The sequence below is a fragment of the Oncorhynchus clarkii genome, chromosome 27, assembly GCF_045791955.1.
Source record: "Oncorhynchus clarkii lewisi isolate Uvic-CL-2024 chromosome 27, UVic_Ocla_1.0, whole genome shotgun sequence".
NCBI lineage: Eukaryota > Metazoa > Chordata > Actinopteri > Salmoniformes > Salmonidae > Oncorhynchus > Oncorhynchus clarkii.
The window spans coordinates 40,323,648-40,340,420 of NC_092173.1; the positions used below are offsets into that span (position 1 = coordinate 40,323,648).

General features: G+C 45.7%; 1 protein-coding gene across 1 annotated transcript in view; it reads left to right on the forward strand.

Moving 5' to 3' along the window:
* Positions 1-15,266: 15,266 nt before the first annotated feature.
* The window catches only part of LOC139385988 (DEAH (Asp-Glu-Ala-His) box polypeptide 36), a 58,827-nt gene continuing 57,320 nt past the window's right edge, over positions 15,267-16,773 (forward strand). The window contains exons 1-2 of the mRNA XM_071131304.1: positions 15,267-15,933; positions 16,174-16,331. Coding sequence (XP_070987405.1) covers positions 15,649-15,933; positions 16,174-16,331 — 443 coding nt within the window. The 5' untranslated portion in view covers positions 15,267-15,648. The remainder of the gene's footprint in view (positions 15,934-16,173; positions 16,332-16,773) is intronic.

Genomic DNA, 16,773 nt, shown 5'->3' on the forward strand with positions numbered 1-16,773 from the left:
AGGAAGCAGGAAGAGGACAGAAAAGACTGATACACACACACAGGAAGCAAGAAGAGGACAGAGAAGACTGATACACACACACAGGAAGCAAGAAGAGGACAGAGAAGACTGATACACACACACAGGAAGACAATGAGGGGACAGAGAATACTGATGCACACACACAGGAAGACAACGAGGGGACTGAGAAGACTGATGCACACACACAGGAAGACAATGAGGGGACAGAGAATACTGATGCACACACACAGGAAGACAACGAGGGGACAGAGAATACTGATACACACACACAGGAAGACAATGAGGGGACAGAGAATACTGATGCACACACACAGGAAGACAATGAGGGGACAGAGAAGACTGATGCACACACACAGGAAGACAATGAGGGGACATTGAATACTGATGCACACACACAGGAAGACAACGAGGGGACAGAGAAGACTGATGCACACACACAGGAAGACAATGAGGGGACAGAGAATACTGATGCACACACACAGGAAGACAACGAGGGGACAGAGAATACTGATACACACACACAGGAAGACAATGAGGGGACAGAGAAGACTGATGCACACACACAGGAAGACAATGAGGGGACAGAGAATACTGATGCACACACACAGGAAGACAACGAGGGGACAGAGAATACTGATGCACACACAGGAAGACAACGAGGGAACAGAGAATACTGATGATCACACACAGGAAGACAATGAGGGGACAGAGAATACTGATGCACACACACAGGAAGACAACGAGGGGACAGAGAATACTGATGCACACACACAGGAAGCAGACTGGAAAGACAGATCTAGAAGGACTGACCTTTTAACTCTATATTTTAAGTGTATTTTGACCTTTTAACTCTATATTTTAAGTGTATTTTGTGACAAAACATTATTTGCCGCTGCTTAAGACATCTGGGACACATATCCTGTGTCCATTCTGTGCTTTAAAGGTCCATTATGTGTCCATGTGATGAGGTGAGGTTAAGTGAACGGGTGTAGGACTAAGTGATGAGGTGAGATGGAGAGAAAGGGGTGCAGGACTATGTGATGAGGTGAGGTGAGATGGGGAGAAGGGGGTGCAGGACTATGTGATGAAGTGAGGTGGGGAGAAGGGGGTGCAGGACTAAGTGAGGAGGTGAGGTGGTGCAGGACTAAGTGATGAGGTGAGGTGTTGCAGGACTAAGTGATGAGGTGAGGTGGTGCAAGACTAAGTGATGAGGTGAGGTGGTGCAGGACTATTTGATGAGGTGAGGTGAGGTGGGGAGAAGCGGGTGCAGGACTAAGTGAGGAGGTGAGGTGGTGCAGGGCTAAGTGATGAGGTGAGGTGGTGCAGGACTAAGTGATGAGGTGGGTGGTGCAGGACTACGTGATGAGGTGAGGTGGTGCAGGACTAAGTGAGGAGGTGAGGTGGTGCAGGACTACGTGATGAGGTGAGGTGGTGCAGGACTAAGTGATGAGGTGAGGTGGTGCAGGACTAAGTGACTATGTGAGGTGGTGCAGGACTAAGTGATGAGGTGACGTGGTGCAGGACTAAGTGATGAGGTGAGGTGGTGCAGGACTACGTGATGAGGTGAGGTGGTGCAGGACTAAGTGACTATGTGAGGTGGAGTGAAGGTGGTTCGGGACTAAGGGACAGCAGCGCAATGAAAGAGAAGACAGAAAGGGAGAGCAGAGAGAAAGGCTGGAGAGAATAGTACCCACCTTAGTATTCAATCTGGGGTCTCCACCATAAGGAAATAGAGAGAGAGAGAGACTGGTGAAGGTTTCACTCTTCACAGTCTCCACATGGACCTGTTATTACAATCAACGTCACCAATGAGGCAACAAGGAGATCACTAGCTCCTCTGTCTGAGTTATCCCAAATCAAATCAAATGTATTTATATAGCCCTTGGTACATCAGCTGATATCTCAAAGTGCTGTACAGAAACTCAGCCTAAAACCCCAAACAGCAAGCAATGCAGGTGTAGAAGCACGGTGGCTAGGAAAAACTCCCTAGAAAGGCCAAAACCTAGGAAGAAACCTAGAGAGGAACCAGGCTATGTGGGGTGGCCAGTCCTCTTCTGGCTGTGCCGGGTGGAGATTATAACAGAACATGGTCAAGATGTTCAAATGTTCATAAATGACCAGCATGGTCAAATAATAATAATTGCAGGCAAAACAGTTGAAACTGGAGCAGCAGCACAGCCAGGTGGACTGGGGACAGCAAGGAGTCATCATGTCAGGTAGTCCTGAGGCATGATCCTAGGGCTCAGGTCCTCTGAGAGAGAGAGAGAAAGAAAGAAAGAGAGAATTAGAGAGAGCATACTTAAATTCACACAGGACACCGGATAGGACAGGAGAAGTACTCCAGATATAACAAACTGACTCTAGCCCCCCGACACATAAACTACTGCAGCATAAATACTGGAGACTGAGACAGGAGGGGTCAGGAGACACTGTGGCCCCATCCGATGACACCCCCGGACAGGGCCAAACAGGAAGGATATAACCCCACCCACTTTGCCAAAGCACAGCCCCCACACCACTAGAGGGATATCTTCAACCCCCAACTTACCATCCTGAGACAAGGCCGAGTATAGCCCACAAAGATCTCCGCCACGGCACAACCCAAGGGGGGGAGGGGGGGGGGGTGCCAACCCAGACAGGAAGATCACATCAGTGACTCAACCCACTCAAGTGACGCACCCCTCCTAGGGACCGTATGAAAGAGCCCTAGTAAGCCAGGGACTCAGCCCCTGTAATAGGGTTAGAGGCAGAGAATCCCAGTGGAAAGAAGGGAACCGGCCAGGCAGAGACAGCAAGGGTGGTTCGTTACTCCAGAGCCTTTCCGTTCACCTTCACACTCCTGGGCCAGACTACACTCAATCATATGACCCACTGAAGCGATGAGTCTTCAGTAGAGACTTAAAGGTTGAGACCGAGTTTGCGTCTCTCACATGGATAGGCAGACCATTCCATAAAAATTGAGCTCTATAGGAGAAAGCCCTGCCTCTAGCTGTTTGCTTAGAAATTCTAGGGACAATTAGGAGGCCTGCGTCTTGTGACCATAGCGTACGTGTGTGTATGTCACTGTGTGTATGTGTGCATGCTCTGTCTATGTTTAACTGTATCAATATGTGTGTGTGTGTGTGTGTGTGTGTGCGTGTGTGTGTGTGTTAAATATTGTGCCTTTACTCTTAAATAATCTGCTGAGAACTTGGACTCTGAGGAATAGATCAGTTACCTTGCTGCTGAGACTGGAGTGGAGGATGCTGAGGGGATGACGGCTCATAATAATGGCTGGAACTGAGCAAATGGACTGAAATGAATGGCATTTGATACCATTGATACTATTCCATTATTACGCTCCAGCCATTACCACAAGCCTGTCCTCCCTAATTACGGTGCCACCAACCTCCTGTGGCTAATAGCCTGGAGGACCCAACCTCCTGTGGCTGAGAGCCTGGAGGACCTAACCTCCTGTGGCTGATAGCCTGGAGGACCCAACCTCCTGTGGCTGATAGCCCGGAGGAACCAACCTCCTGTGGCTGATAGCCTGGAGGACCCAACCTCCTGTGGCTGATAGCCTGGAGGACCCAACCTCCTGTGGCTGAGAGCCTGGAGGACCCAACCTCCTGTGTCTGATAGCCTGGAGGAACCAACCTCCTGTGGATGATAGCCTGGAGGAACCAACCTCCTGTGGATGATAGCCTGGAGGAACCAACCTCCTGTGGCTGATAGCCTGGAGGACCCAACCTCCTGTGTCTGATAGCCTGGAGGAACCAACCTCCTGTGGATGATAGCCTGGAGGAACCAACCTCCTGTGGATGATAGCCTGGAGGACCCAACCTCCTGTGGCTGATAGCCTGGAGGACCCAACCTCCTGTGGCTGAGAGCCTGGAGGACCCAACCTCCTGTGGCTGATAGCCTGGAGGACCCAACCTCCTGTGGCTGATAGCCTGGAGGACCCAACCTCCTGTGGCTGAGAGCCTGGAGGACCTAACCTCCTGTGGCTGATAGCCTGGAGGAACCAACCTCCTGTGGCTGATAGCCTGGAGGACCCAACCTCCTGTGTCTGATAGCCTGGAGGAACCAACCTCCTGTGGATGATAGCCTGGAGGAACCAACCTCCTGTGGATGATAGCCTGGAGGAACCAACCTCCTGTGGATGATAGCCTGGAGGACCCAACCTCCTGTGGCTGAGAGCCTGGAGGACCCAACCTCCTGTGGCTGATAGCCTGGAGGACCCAATCTCCTGTGGCTGATAGCCTGGAGGACCCAACCTCCTGTGGCTGATAGCCTGGAGGACCCAACCTCCTGTGGCTGATAGCCTGGAGGACCCAACCTCCTGTGGCTGATAGCCTGGAGGACCCAACCTCCTGTGGCTGATAGCCTGGAGGAACCCAAACTCCTGTGGCTGATAGCCTGGAGGACCCAACCTCCTGTGGCTGATAGCCTGGAGGACCCAACCTCCTGTGGCTGATAGCCTGGAGGACCCAACCTCCTGTGGCTGATAGCCTGGAGGACCCAACCTCCTGTGGCTGATAGCCTGGAGGAACCAACCTCCTGTGGCTGATAGCCTGGAGGAACCAACCTCTTGTGGCTGATAGCCTGGAGGACCCAACCTCCTGTGGCTGATAGCCTGGAGGAACCAACCTCCTGTGGTTGAGAGCCTGGAGGAGTAGATCAGTTAATAGATCAGTCTGCGTTCCAATTCGTCCCGGTGGGGTTGAGGTCAGGGCTCTGTGCAGGCCAGTCAGGTTCTTCACCACCGATCTCGACAAACCATTTCTGTATAGACTTCGATTTGTGCACGGAGGCATTGTCATGTTGAAACAGGAAAGGGCCTTCCCCAAACTCCTGCCACAAAGTTGGAAGCAATGAATCATTTAGAATGTCACTGTATGCTGTAGCTTAAAGATTTCCCTTCACTAGAACTAAAACAGCTCCTGACCGTTATTCCTCCTCCACCAAACTTTACAGTTGGCACTATGCATTCAGGCAGGTAGCGTTTTCCTGGCATCCGCCAAACCCAGATGTTGAAGAGTGATTCATCACTCCAAAGAACACGTTTCCACTGCTCCAGAGTCCAATGGCGCTGAGCTTAGGCTTGCTCTTAGGCTTGTGTGCGGCTGTTTGGCCATGGAAACCCACTTCATGAAGCTCCTGAAGAACAGTTATTGTGTTGACGTTGATTCCAGAGGCAGTTTGGAACTCGGTAGTGGGTGTTGCAACTGAAGACAAACCATTTTGACATGCTTCAGCACTCGGTGGTCCCGTTCTATCAGCTTGTGTGGCCTACCACTTCGCGGCTGAGCTGTTGAAGGTCACTGAGCTCTTTAGTAAGGCCATTCTGCTGCCAATGTTTGTCTATGGAGATTGCATGGCTGTGTACTCAATTGTATAAACCTGTCAGCAACAGTTTTGAAGGGGTGTACACATACTTTTGTATACAGTACCAGTCAAAAGGTTAGACATCTGCTCATTCAAGGGTTTTTCTATATTTTTACTATTTTCTACATTGTAGAATAATAGTGAAGATATCAAAACTATGAAATAACACATATGGAATCACATAGTAACTAAAAAAATTGTTAAACAAATCAAAATATATGTTATATTTGAGATTCTTCAAAGTAGCATTGATGACAGCTTTGCACATTCTTATGCATTCTCTCAACCAGCTTCACCTGGAATGCTTTCCCAACAGTTTTGAAGGAGTTCCCACATGTTGAGCACTTGTTGGCTGCTTTTCCTTCACTCTGCGGTCCAACTCATCCCAAACCATCTCAATTGGGTTGAGGTCGGTGATTGTGGAGGCCAGGTCATCTGATGCAGCACTCCATCACTCTCCTTCTTGGTCCAATAGCCCTTACACAGCCTGGAGGTGTGTTGGGCCATTGGCCTGTTGAAAAACAAATGATAGTCCCACTAAGCGCAAACCAGATGGAATGGCGTATCGCTACAGAATGCTGTGGTAGCCATGCTGGTTAATTGTGCCTTGAATTCTGAATAAATCACAGACAATGTCACCAGCAAAGCACCCACACCATCACACCTCCTCCTCCTCCATGCTTCACAGTGGGAACCATACATGCGGAGGTAATCCGTTCACCTACTCTGCGTCTCACAAACACACGGCGGTTGAAACCAAAAATCTCAAATTTGGACTCATCAGACCAAAGGACAGATTTCCACCGGTCTAATGTCCATTGCTCGTGTTTCTTGGCCCAAGCAAGTCTCTTTTTCTTATTGGTGTCCTTAACTAGTGGTTTCTTTGCAGGCCTCATTCACACAGTTTCCTCTTAACAATTGATGTTGAGATGTCTGTTACTTGAACTCTGAAGCATTTATTTGGGCTGCAATATGAGGTGCAGTTAACTCTAATGAACTTCTCCTCTGCAGCAGAGGTAACTCTGGGTCTTCCTCTCCTGTGGCGGTCCTCATGAGAGACAGTTAACTCTAATGAACTTCTCCTCTGCAGCAGAGGTAACTCTGGGTCTTCCTTTCCTTTGGCGGTCCTCATGAGAGCCAGTTAACTCTAATGAACTTCTCCTCTGCAGCAGAGGTAACTCTGGGTCTTCCTTTGGCGGTCCTCATGAGAGCCAGTTAACTCTAATGAACTTCTCCTCTGCAGCAGAGGTAACTCTGGGTCTTCCTGTGGCGGTCCTCATGAGAGACAGTTTCATCAGGGCTCTTGATGGTTTTTGAGACTGTACTTGAAGAAACGGTCAAAGTTCTTCAATTTTTCCGTATTGACTGACCTTCATGTCTTAAAGTAATGATGGACTGTCGTTTCTCTGCCTATTTGAGCTGTTCTTCCCATAATATGGGCTATCTTCTGTATACCACCTCTACCGTGTCACTACACAACTGATTGGCTCAAACGCATTAACAAGGAAAGAAATTCCACAGATGAATTTTTTACAATCCACACCTGTCAATTGAAATGCATTCCAGGTGACTACCTCATGAAGCTGGTTGAGAGAATGCCAAGAGTGTGCAAAGCTGTCATCAAGGCAAAGGGTGGCTACTTTGAAGAATCTCAAGTCTCAAATATATTTTGATTTTTTAAAACACTTTTTTGGTTACTACACGATTCCATATGTGTTATTTCATAGTGTTGATGTCCTCACTATTATTCTACAATGTAGAAAATAGTTTTAAAAAAAACAAACTGGAATGAGTAGGTGTGTCAAAACCTTTGACTGGTGCTGTATATAGTGTATGAAATGGGTTAAACAGATTGGAAACATTATTAAAGTGGCCAGTGTTCCATTATTTAAGTGACCAGTGTTCCATGTCTATGCTCATAGGACAGCAGCCTCTAAGGTGCAGGGTTGAGTAACCGGGTGGTAGCCGGCTAGTGATGGCTATTTAACAGTCTTATGGCCTTGAGATAGAAGTTGCTTTTCAGTCTGTATGTCCCAGCTTTGTTGCACCTGTACTGACCTCACCTTCTGGGTGATAGCGGGGTGAACAGGCCGTGGCTCGGGTGGTTCAGGTGACTGAGGTCCTTGATGATCTTCTTGGCCTTCCTGTGACACCGGGTGCTGTAGATGTCCTGGAGGGCTCTCAATGGTGCATCTGTAAACGTTTGTGAGGGTCTTAGGGGCCAAGACAAATTTCTTCAACCTCCTGAGGATGAAAAGGTGCCGTTGTGTCTTCTTCACCACACTGTGTTTGGGGACCATTTCAGACACTCTCGTGAGCCTCCAGGTTTTATTTCATGTTTCATAAAGGATGTGTTTCGTTGTGTGTCATCTGTGTTGTGTTGTGTTGTGTCTTTCAGCAGAGAAAGGCTTTGTCACGTGTCACATAATGTTTTGTCCTTCCTATGAATGTGCTCATAAAATATTTATACTAGAAAAATGCCTCAAACAACACTGTAAAATGCATTTACGTTCACAATGCTTTAAGGCAAAAAAAAAGCAAGTTAGAGAAAAGTGGCTTATAGACTCATATGGCTTATGAATCATATGGCTTGGGTTATGAATCATATGGCTTATGAATCATATGGCTTGGGTTATGAATCATATGGCTTATGAATCATATAGCTTGGCTTATGAATCATATGGCTTATGAATCATATGGCTTGGCTGATGAATCATATGGCTTATGAATCATATGGCTCATGAATCATAACCAATGGGTAGATGAGTTGACTTTTGACCTTGTAATGAATAGAGACCATTTCAGTGTTTTGACAAAAGTTTTAGCATCTTCAGCCAAGCAGAATGGAAATAAACTCATCACTTGCTCATGTATTCATTCATGTGAGTATATGGTATTGAGGTTTGCTTTCCATACTGTACACATTTTTAGATGAGCGTTTTTCTTATTATTTGGAAATCATTGAGGAAGGATGCATGGCTCACCACTGAGAAGGCTGGGATTAATGTTTGTTTACCTATATTAATAACTTATCTATGCTAATTGAATGAATTGAATCAGTCAAAACAAATTCACTGATAGATTTTAATCAACTATAACATGACCAACAGACCTGATACAGTATATAGTCTCTGTGTTCCTGTTATGTGTGTGGTAACTAAACCAGTTATTCCCAACAGTCCTCAGTGGAAATGTTATTGTCCTCCTCCTCTTTCCTCTATTTAATGTGATTTCAGCTGCTCTGTTTTTGACCCCCCCCCCCCGGTCTCTCTCCCACGTACCAGTCACGCTGCTGTCATGAGACTGACACGTCTTCTGTGTTCTTGTTGCAGCTTTAACCTCCCCGCTATTAGCGTTTTGAAAATGACCTCTGTGGCCAGGGTAGACACTGAGGGGCACAGGAAGTATCCTGGGTTAAGGAATGCTTTGTTAGGGAAAGAGGAGCGTTGTTGTCATTGTTTTATGTCCGAGGAGTCTTAGCTCTTGACATGGTCAATGTCACATTCATAATCTGTCTTGAAACCCCTTTCATCTCATCCTCCTACTAACACAATATAATGACACTCTTGTTACTTGAAGAATAAAAGCTGTTTAGGTGTAGTGCAACACAATGTAAAGTGTTATTACCACTAAATCATCATCACTTCTGGGTTAAATAATTCAGTATGGGGGGGTCAAAGGTTGTTGGTTGCCAGGTACTCCTTTACCATCCTTAAGGAAACACAGATGGGGGAGGGATATTCAATTATTTAATCCATACTAAAGCAACCCTCCCCCTCTGGCTAACTCTATTTCTCTGTCCTCAGTTCTCTCTCTCCCCCTCTTTCTCTTTTGCCCCACCCCTCTCATTCCCTGTCTCGCAGGTTTCAAATAATGACAAAGTTGAGACAAAAGGCACTAGCAGAAGGAGATACGTCTGGATTTTCCCCCCTAATTTCAACGCCAGAGGAAACCTCTGATTCAAACCCAGATTTATAGTGAATCGTTCATATCTTCTCCCATAATATTTCTCACAGACGGAATACATTTCAGTCCGAACTGGTTACTGGCAGATCTTAAATGTAGAATATTGTAGGAAGTGAAATATCCTCATGAGACATGGGGACTCATATTAGGTACACACAGAAGGCTGAATATTGGTAAAATACATTTAAAAAAGTAAACCCCAAAGATAATTAATCTCCTGTCCTTCATTTAAACTGACGCTGATGTCAATTTTCATTTCTTTGATTGAATAGCAGCATCACCCCTGACGTAATAGATACTGAAGTCATTTCTATTGAGGTTGAGTAGTGGTGTTGTGGTTGATTCATTGGCTGGACAACTGGGTCTAATGCGGCACCGCCATAATGATGGACGAGGTACAGACAGACTGACGGATGGTAAGCATTTACAAGAGAGTCACAGACTCCTTCATTAGTACTGTGAGAATTACAGCTTCAGAGGTGAGAGAAGCAGACGGTGAGGAAGAACATTTCAAAGGGCTCTTGGTGAAAATATGATCCGTGTTTCATGACAGGGACTCCAGGTTTATGTGGGATCTTCCTTGTTACCTCACACGTCTCACACACATGACTCTCTCTCCCTCAATCTTGCACCCTCTTCAAAGCTCTCCCTTTCTTTCAGTATTACACTCAAGAGTTACCACTGCTCCCTGTATGTTTAACTCCCTCCTCTAGTTATCTCTCCTTCTCTCATCTCTCATTATCTCTCCTCTCATATCTTCTCTAACTCTCTCTCCTCTCATTATCTCTCCTTCTCGCATTATATCTCCTCTAACTCTCCTCTCATTATCTCTCCTTCTCATCTCTCCTTCTCTCATCTCTCATTATCTCTCCTTCTCTCATTATATCTCCTCTAATTCTCTCCTCTCATTCTCTCCCATTATATCTCATCTATCTCTCTCTCCTCTAATTCTCCCTCCTCTCATTATCTTTCCTCTCATTCTCTCTCATTATATCTTCTCTAACACTCTCTCCTCTAATTCTCTCTCCTCTCATTATCTCCTTCTCTCATTCTCTCTCCTTCTCTCACTCTCCTCTCATACTCTCATCTCATTTTCTCATTCTCTCTCCTCATTCTCTCCTTCTATCATTCTCTCTCCTTCTCTCACTCTCACTCTCTCTCCTCTCATTCTCTCTTCTTCTCTCACTCTCTCTCCTTCCCTCACTCTCCTTCTCTCCTCTCCCCTCATTCTCTCTCCTTCTCTCACTCTCATCTCTCCTTCGCTCACATTTGCCATGCTTTAGGGCACTAATTAGCTCTGCTCTGTAAAAAAATAAATAATAATAACATCTCACTTCCCTATAAATTCAACAGATTTCAGCAAAATGCTAAAGGCAATCTGAACACAGTCCAATTAAAAACTGTGTGTTAGGGGGAGCGCCGGAAGACTGAACACGTAGTGAAGAACATCAGTATCTTCGGATATGAAGCCCCAGTCATTTCAAACAGCTCTGGATCAATATATACAATATGAGCCAGAAAGGCAACTGCAGCTAAGTGATTCTTGAAAAAAAGCCATAAGATAATGTTACTGTGTTCTACACACCACAGGCATTAAAACAAGGAACTTGTTTAAATCATTTTTTTTGTTAGTCTTATCCGTTTATTGTTTTGATTTGGCTTCTATTTGAATTTAATTTTACCCTAATTTGTACTTATTTTGGACCTAAATGCCCTCCGTAGGATTTGATGATACAATCACAAGTGGCCCCTGGAGTGGTCAATGAAGATTCTCAAACACACCATGAACGTCTCAAACAGAAATATACCAAACTAGGTCCTGACCTCCTCATTAAGGATTAGCTTCCATTACACTTGGCACAAAGTCTTACAGACTTCACTGTGTGTGTGTGTGTGTGTGTGTGTGTGTGTGTGTGTGTGTGTGTGTGTGTGTGTGTGTGTGTGTGTGTGTGTGTGTGTGTGTGTGTGTGTGTGTGTGTGTGTGTGTGTGTGTGTGTGTGTGTGTGTGTGTGTGTGTGTGTGTGTGTGTGTGTGCGCAGTGTTTCCCCTATATTAGCCGTACCCTCATCCTACTCCTCCTCTGTTCCTCGGGTGATGTGGAGGTTAACCCAGGCCTTGCGTGTCCCCAGGCGCTCTCATTTGTTGACTTCTGTAACCGTAAAAGCCTTGGTGTCATGCATGTTAACATCAGAAGCCTTCTCCCTAAGTTTGTTTTACTCACTGCTTTAGCACACTCCGCCAATGCTGATGTCCTTGCAGTGTTTGAATCCTGGTTTAGGAAGGCCACCAAAAATTCAGAGATTTCCATCCCCAACTACAACATTTTCCGTCAAGACATAACTGCCAAAGGGGTAGGAGTTGCAATCTACTGCAGAGATAGCCTGCAAAGTTCTGTCATACTTTCCAGGTCTATGCACAAACAGTTCAAGCTTCTAATTTTAAAAATGTATCTCTCCAGAAGTCTCTCACTGTTGCTGCCTGTTATAGACCCCCCTCAGCTCTCAGCTGTGCCCTGGACACCTTATGTGAATTGATTGTCCCCCATCTATATTCAGAGTTTGTTCTGTTAGGTGACCTAAACTGGGATATGCTTAATTAACACTCCGGCAGTCCTACAATCTAAGATAGATGCCCTCAATCTAACACAAATTTTCAAGGAACCCACCGGGTACAACCCTAAATCTGTAAACATGGGCACCCTCATAGATATTATCCTGACCAACTTGCCATTCAAATACACCTCTGCTGTTTTCAATCAGGATCTCAGCGATCACTGCCTTATTGCTTGCATCCGCTATGGGTCCGCGGTCAAACAACCACCCCTCATCACTGTCAAACGCTCCCTAAAACACTATTGCGAGCAGGCCTTTCTAATCGACCTGGCTTGGGTATCCTGGAAGGATATTGACCTCATCCCGTCAGTAGAGGATGCCTGGTCGTTCTTTAAAAGTAATTTCCTCACCATCTTAAATAAGCATGCCCCTCTCAAAAAATGGAGAACTAAGAACAGATATATCCCTTGGTTCACTCCAGACCTGACTGCCCTCGACCAGCACAAAAACATCCTGTGGCAGACCGCACTAGCATCGAATGGTCCTCGCGAAATGCAACTTTTCAGGGAAGTCAGGGACCAATACACGCAGTCAGTCAGGAAAGTAAAGGCTAGCTTTATCAAACAGAAATGTGCATCCTGTAGCTCTAACTCCCAAAAGTTTTGGGACACTGTAAAGTCCAATGAGAACAAGAACACCTCCTCCCAGCTGCCCACTGCACGGAGGCTAGGAAACACTATCACCACAGATAAATCCACGATAATCGAGAATATCAATAAGCATTTCTCAACAGCTGGCCATGTTTTCCTCCTGGCTACCCCAACCCCGGCCAACAGCTCTGCAGCCCCTGCAACTACTTGCCCAAGCCTCCCTAGCTTCTCCTTCACCCAAATCCAGATAGCATATGTTCTGAAAGAGCTGAAAAACCCAGACCCTCACAAATCAGCTGGGCTAGACAATCTGGACCCTCTCTTTCTAAAATTATCCGCTGCCATTGTTGCAACCCCTATTACAAGTCTGTTCAACCTCTCTTTCGTATCGTCCAAGATCTAAAGATTGGAAAGCTGCCGTGGTCGTCCCCCTCTTCAAAGGGGGTGACACTCTACACCCAAACTGTTACAGACCTATATCCATCCTGCCCTGCCTTTCTAAAGTCTTTGAAAGCCAAGTAAATAAACAGATCACTGACCATTTAAAATCCCACCGTACCTTCTCCGCTGTTTCCGAGCTGGTCACGGGTGCACCTCAGCCACGCTCAAGGTACTAAACGATATCATAACCGCCATCGATAAAAGACAGTACTGTGCAGCCGTCTTCATCGACCTGGCCAAGGCTTTTGACTCTGTCAATCACTGTATTCTTATCGGCAGACGCAACAGCCTTGGTTTCTCAAATGACTGCCTCGCCTGGTTCACCTTCTACTTCTCAGACAGAGTTCAGTGTGTCAAATCGGTGGGCCTGTTGTCCGGACCTCTGGCAGTCTCTATGGGGGTACCACAGGGTTCAATTCTCGGGCCGACTCTTTTCTCTGTATATTTCAACAATGTCGCTCTATATTCCCTGATCCACCTCTGCGCAGACGACACCATTCTGTATACATCTAGCCCATCTTTGGGCACTGTGTTAACACATCTCCAAATGAGCTTCAATGCCATACAACACTCTTCCGTGGCCTCCAACTGCTCTTAAACGCTAGTAAAACTAAATGCATGCTTTTCAACCGATCGCTGCCTGCACCCGCTCCCCCGACTAGCATCACTACTCTGGACGGTTCTGACTTAGAATATGTGGACAACTACAAATACCTAGGTGTCTGGTTAGACTGTAAACTCTCCTTCCAGACTCATATTAAACATCTCCAATCCAAAATGAAATCTAAAATCGAATTCTATTTAGCAACAAAGTTTCCTTCACTCACACCGCCAAACATACTCTCGTAAAATTGACTATCCTACAGATCCTCGACTTCGGCGATGTCATTTACAAAATAGCCTTCAACACTCTACTCAGCAAACTGGATGCAGTCTATCACAGTGCCATCCGTTTTGTCATCAAAGCCCCATATACTACTCACCACTGCGACCTGTATGCCCTCGTCGGCTGGCCCTCGCTACATATTCGTCGCCAGACCCACTGGCTACAGGTCATCTATAAGTCTTTGCTAGGTAAAGCTCTGCCCTATCTCAGCTCACTGATCACGATAACAACACCAACCCGTAGCATTCGCTCCAGCAGGTATATCTCACTGGTCATCCCCCAAAGCCAATTCCTCCTTTTTTTTCCCAGTTCTCTACTACCAGTGACTGGAACGAATTGCAAAAATCACTGAATTTGGAGACTTATATCTATCTCCCTCACTAACTTTAAACATCAGCTAACCGATCACTGCAGCTGTACACAGCCCATCTGTAAATAGCCCATCCATCCAACTACCTACCTCATCCCCTTATTGTTTTTATTTAATGTTTGCTCTTTTGCACACCGGTATTTCTACTTGAACATCATCATCTGCACATCCATCACTCCAGTGTTAATTTGCTATATTGTAATTACTTCGCTACTATTGCCAATTTATTGCCTTACCTCCTCACGACATTTGCACACACTGTATATAGACTTTTTTCTATTGTGTTATTGACTGTATGTTTGTTTTTTTCCATGTGTAACTCTGTGTTGTTGTTTGTGTCGCACTGCTTTGCTTTATCTAGGCCAGGTCGCAGTTGTAAATGAGAACTTGTTCTCAACTGACCTCCCTGGTTAAATAAAGGTTAAATAAAAATTATTTTATTTTTTAACTGCCGCTGCTAAATCGTTGCCACCACTCCAAAAAATATGATTAAAAAAACGTTGAAAACTTAAACATCTAACACCAGATATAATTCATGTAAAAAAAGATAATGGACCTATATATTTTTAAATAAAATATTTTTGAGAACTAACAATCACTAAAAGTATAACTAGACAGTCAGGGAGAATCTAACATTTTTAATTATCTCCTTCTCTCATGGGACCCACATTGATTTTGTTATAATGTTTGAGTCACTCGGATAGCATAAGAACAAGGCATAAATCATGGCAAAAAGGGAAGTAGAATTGCAGGAACATCCCCTTTAAAACATCCCTTTAAAACATCCCTTTAAAACATCAAAAAACGAAATCTCTTTGGTGAGGGCTTCTACCATGCCCCACTACTCACAACAAGCCCCATTTTGATCCAGAAAAAACCCTGGAGTGACAAGTTACAACATATATATTTGTAGCATTTCATGCATTCAGAGTATTTCGGGGTCTCGCCGGGTTGCGTGAACCAAGCCTATCCTCCCTGGCCAATCATGAGGGAAACGTCATCATCCTTCGACTATTTCATTGTTGTGTAAACTATGCGACAGGATATATATCTATATATACACAAGACTCACATCCTTGCAAAAAAAATTACTGATTTTCTCTTGATATCAGCGGAAATGCTATTTATTTCTTTCACATTCAACTACTTAGGTATTTCGAACTTCATCTGAAATATGTACACGCTTCGAGATATACAATTATTAATTTAGCACATCTACGTGATCCACGGGCCGGCTAACGTTTACTAGCTAACGTTAGCTAGCAAATCCCAAGGCAAAGGTTTCGAATAGTGCAGCAAGTTTAGCTAGCTGGCTAGTCCCAATTTGTAAGTCTACAGACGGTGTCTTGCACTGCTATCTTGCCATAGCTGTGTTTCTGTGGTTTTGAAGGCGTTATGAGTTATGGAGGTTATGGAGGCAGAGGCGGCCGACGAGGTGGCCGAAGAGGAGGTCGAGGATTCGGACGGGATGGGAGCCGGGAGAGGTGGGACCGCCTAGCTGGGTCTAGTGGTGGTGGACACCCGCGGAGCACCGAAACGGAGTCGAGGGAGGACCGGGGAGAACGAGGAGGGAGAGGTGGGGGACCAAACCGTCCACCCCCGCATCTAAAGGGCAGGGAGATCGGACTGTGGTACGCCAAATGGGGAGGCTTGAAGAGGAAAGAAAATGAGAGAAAATCGGTTAGTGGTGTAACATTAGTTACAGAGGCACCTGTGTATCTGGTGTGTAGTGGCTTGCTTGGGTTGTTGTCGTTGGTAGTCAACTCTCGTTACTTAGTGTTGTTGACTATCACGGCTGACAACTAGCTATATCTGTTTTTTGATAACGAAGTAGCTACGTATCTCGAATAAATCTATAGTATCTAGCATGTATCAGGATTAACTCTGTACTAATGCAGTTGGTTTCCCCTTGCGGTGTAGCGGGCAGTGGTTCAGATGGATGAGTCCAGGGAACAGCATATCACTAATCTGCTGAACACTGTCCAGAGAGGACCGACATGCCCAGCCAGGGAGGCCCACCCCTCCACATCTGAGCACTGGCGTTCAACCCCGTCAGCACCGGACAGAGGCGGCCACTGGTAAGGCACTGTCTTCCTGGCTGTGTTTGAGAGCATCAAAATCGTGCTGTATTATGGGTAAATTCTGACAGACTGACTGATGAACAAATACCTTTGAGTAGTTATTTGTGATTCAAGGTGATTTGTAGATCAGTCAGTCTAGACTCGCCTTTAAAGTTGATTGCAATGTCAAACACTCCTAGTCTCTCAGAAGAGTACAGCTGCAGTAGGCTCTGTCATGTACTGTGACACGGGCAGACAGACAGACAGTCAGTGATGTGATGCGTTCAGGTCCACAGGCCCCAGCCCTAACCCTAGTCTCCAGGACATCGTTAGGCCCTATGCATGGGTCCTCTGTGTGTTGTGGACATAAGCCTGCTTGCTGCAGCTGCAAACTATAAAAACTCCTTTTACATCTCCTAAGTTTGTGGAATATTTAGGAGGGCTCATGTCACCACTAGAT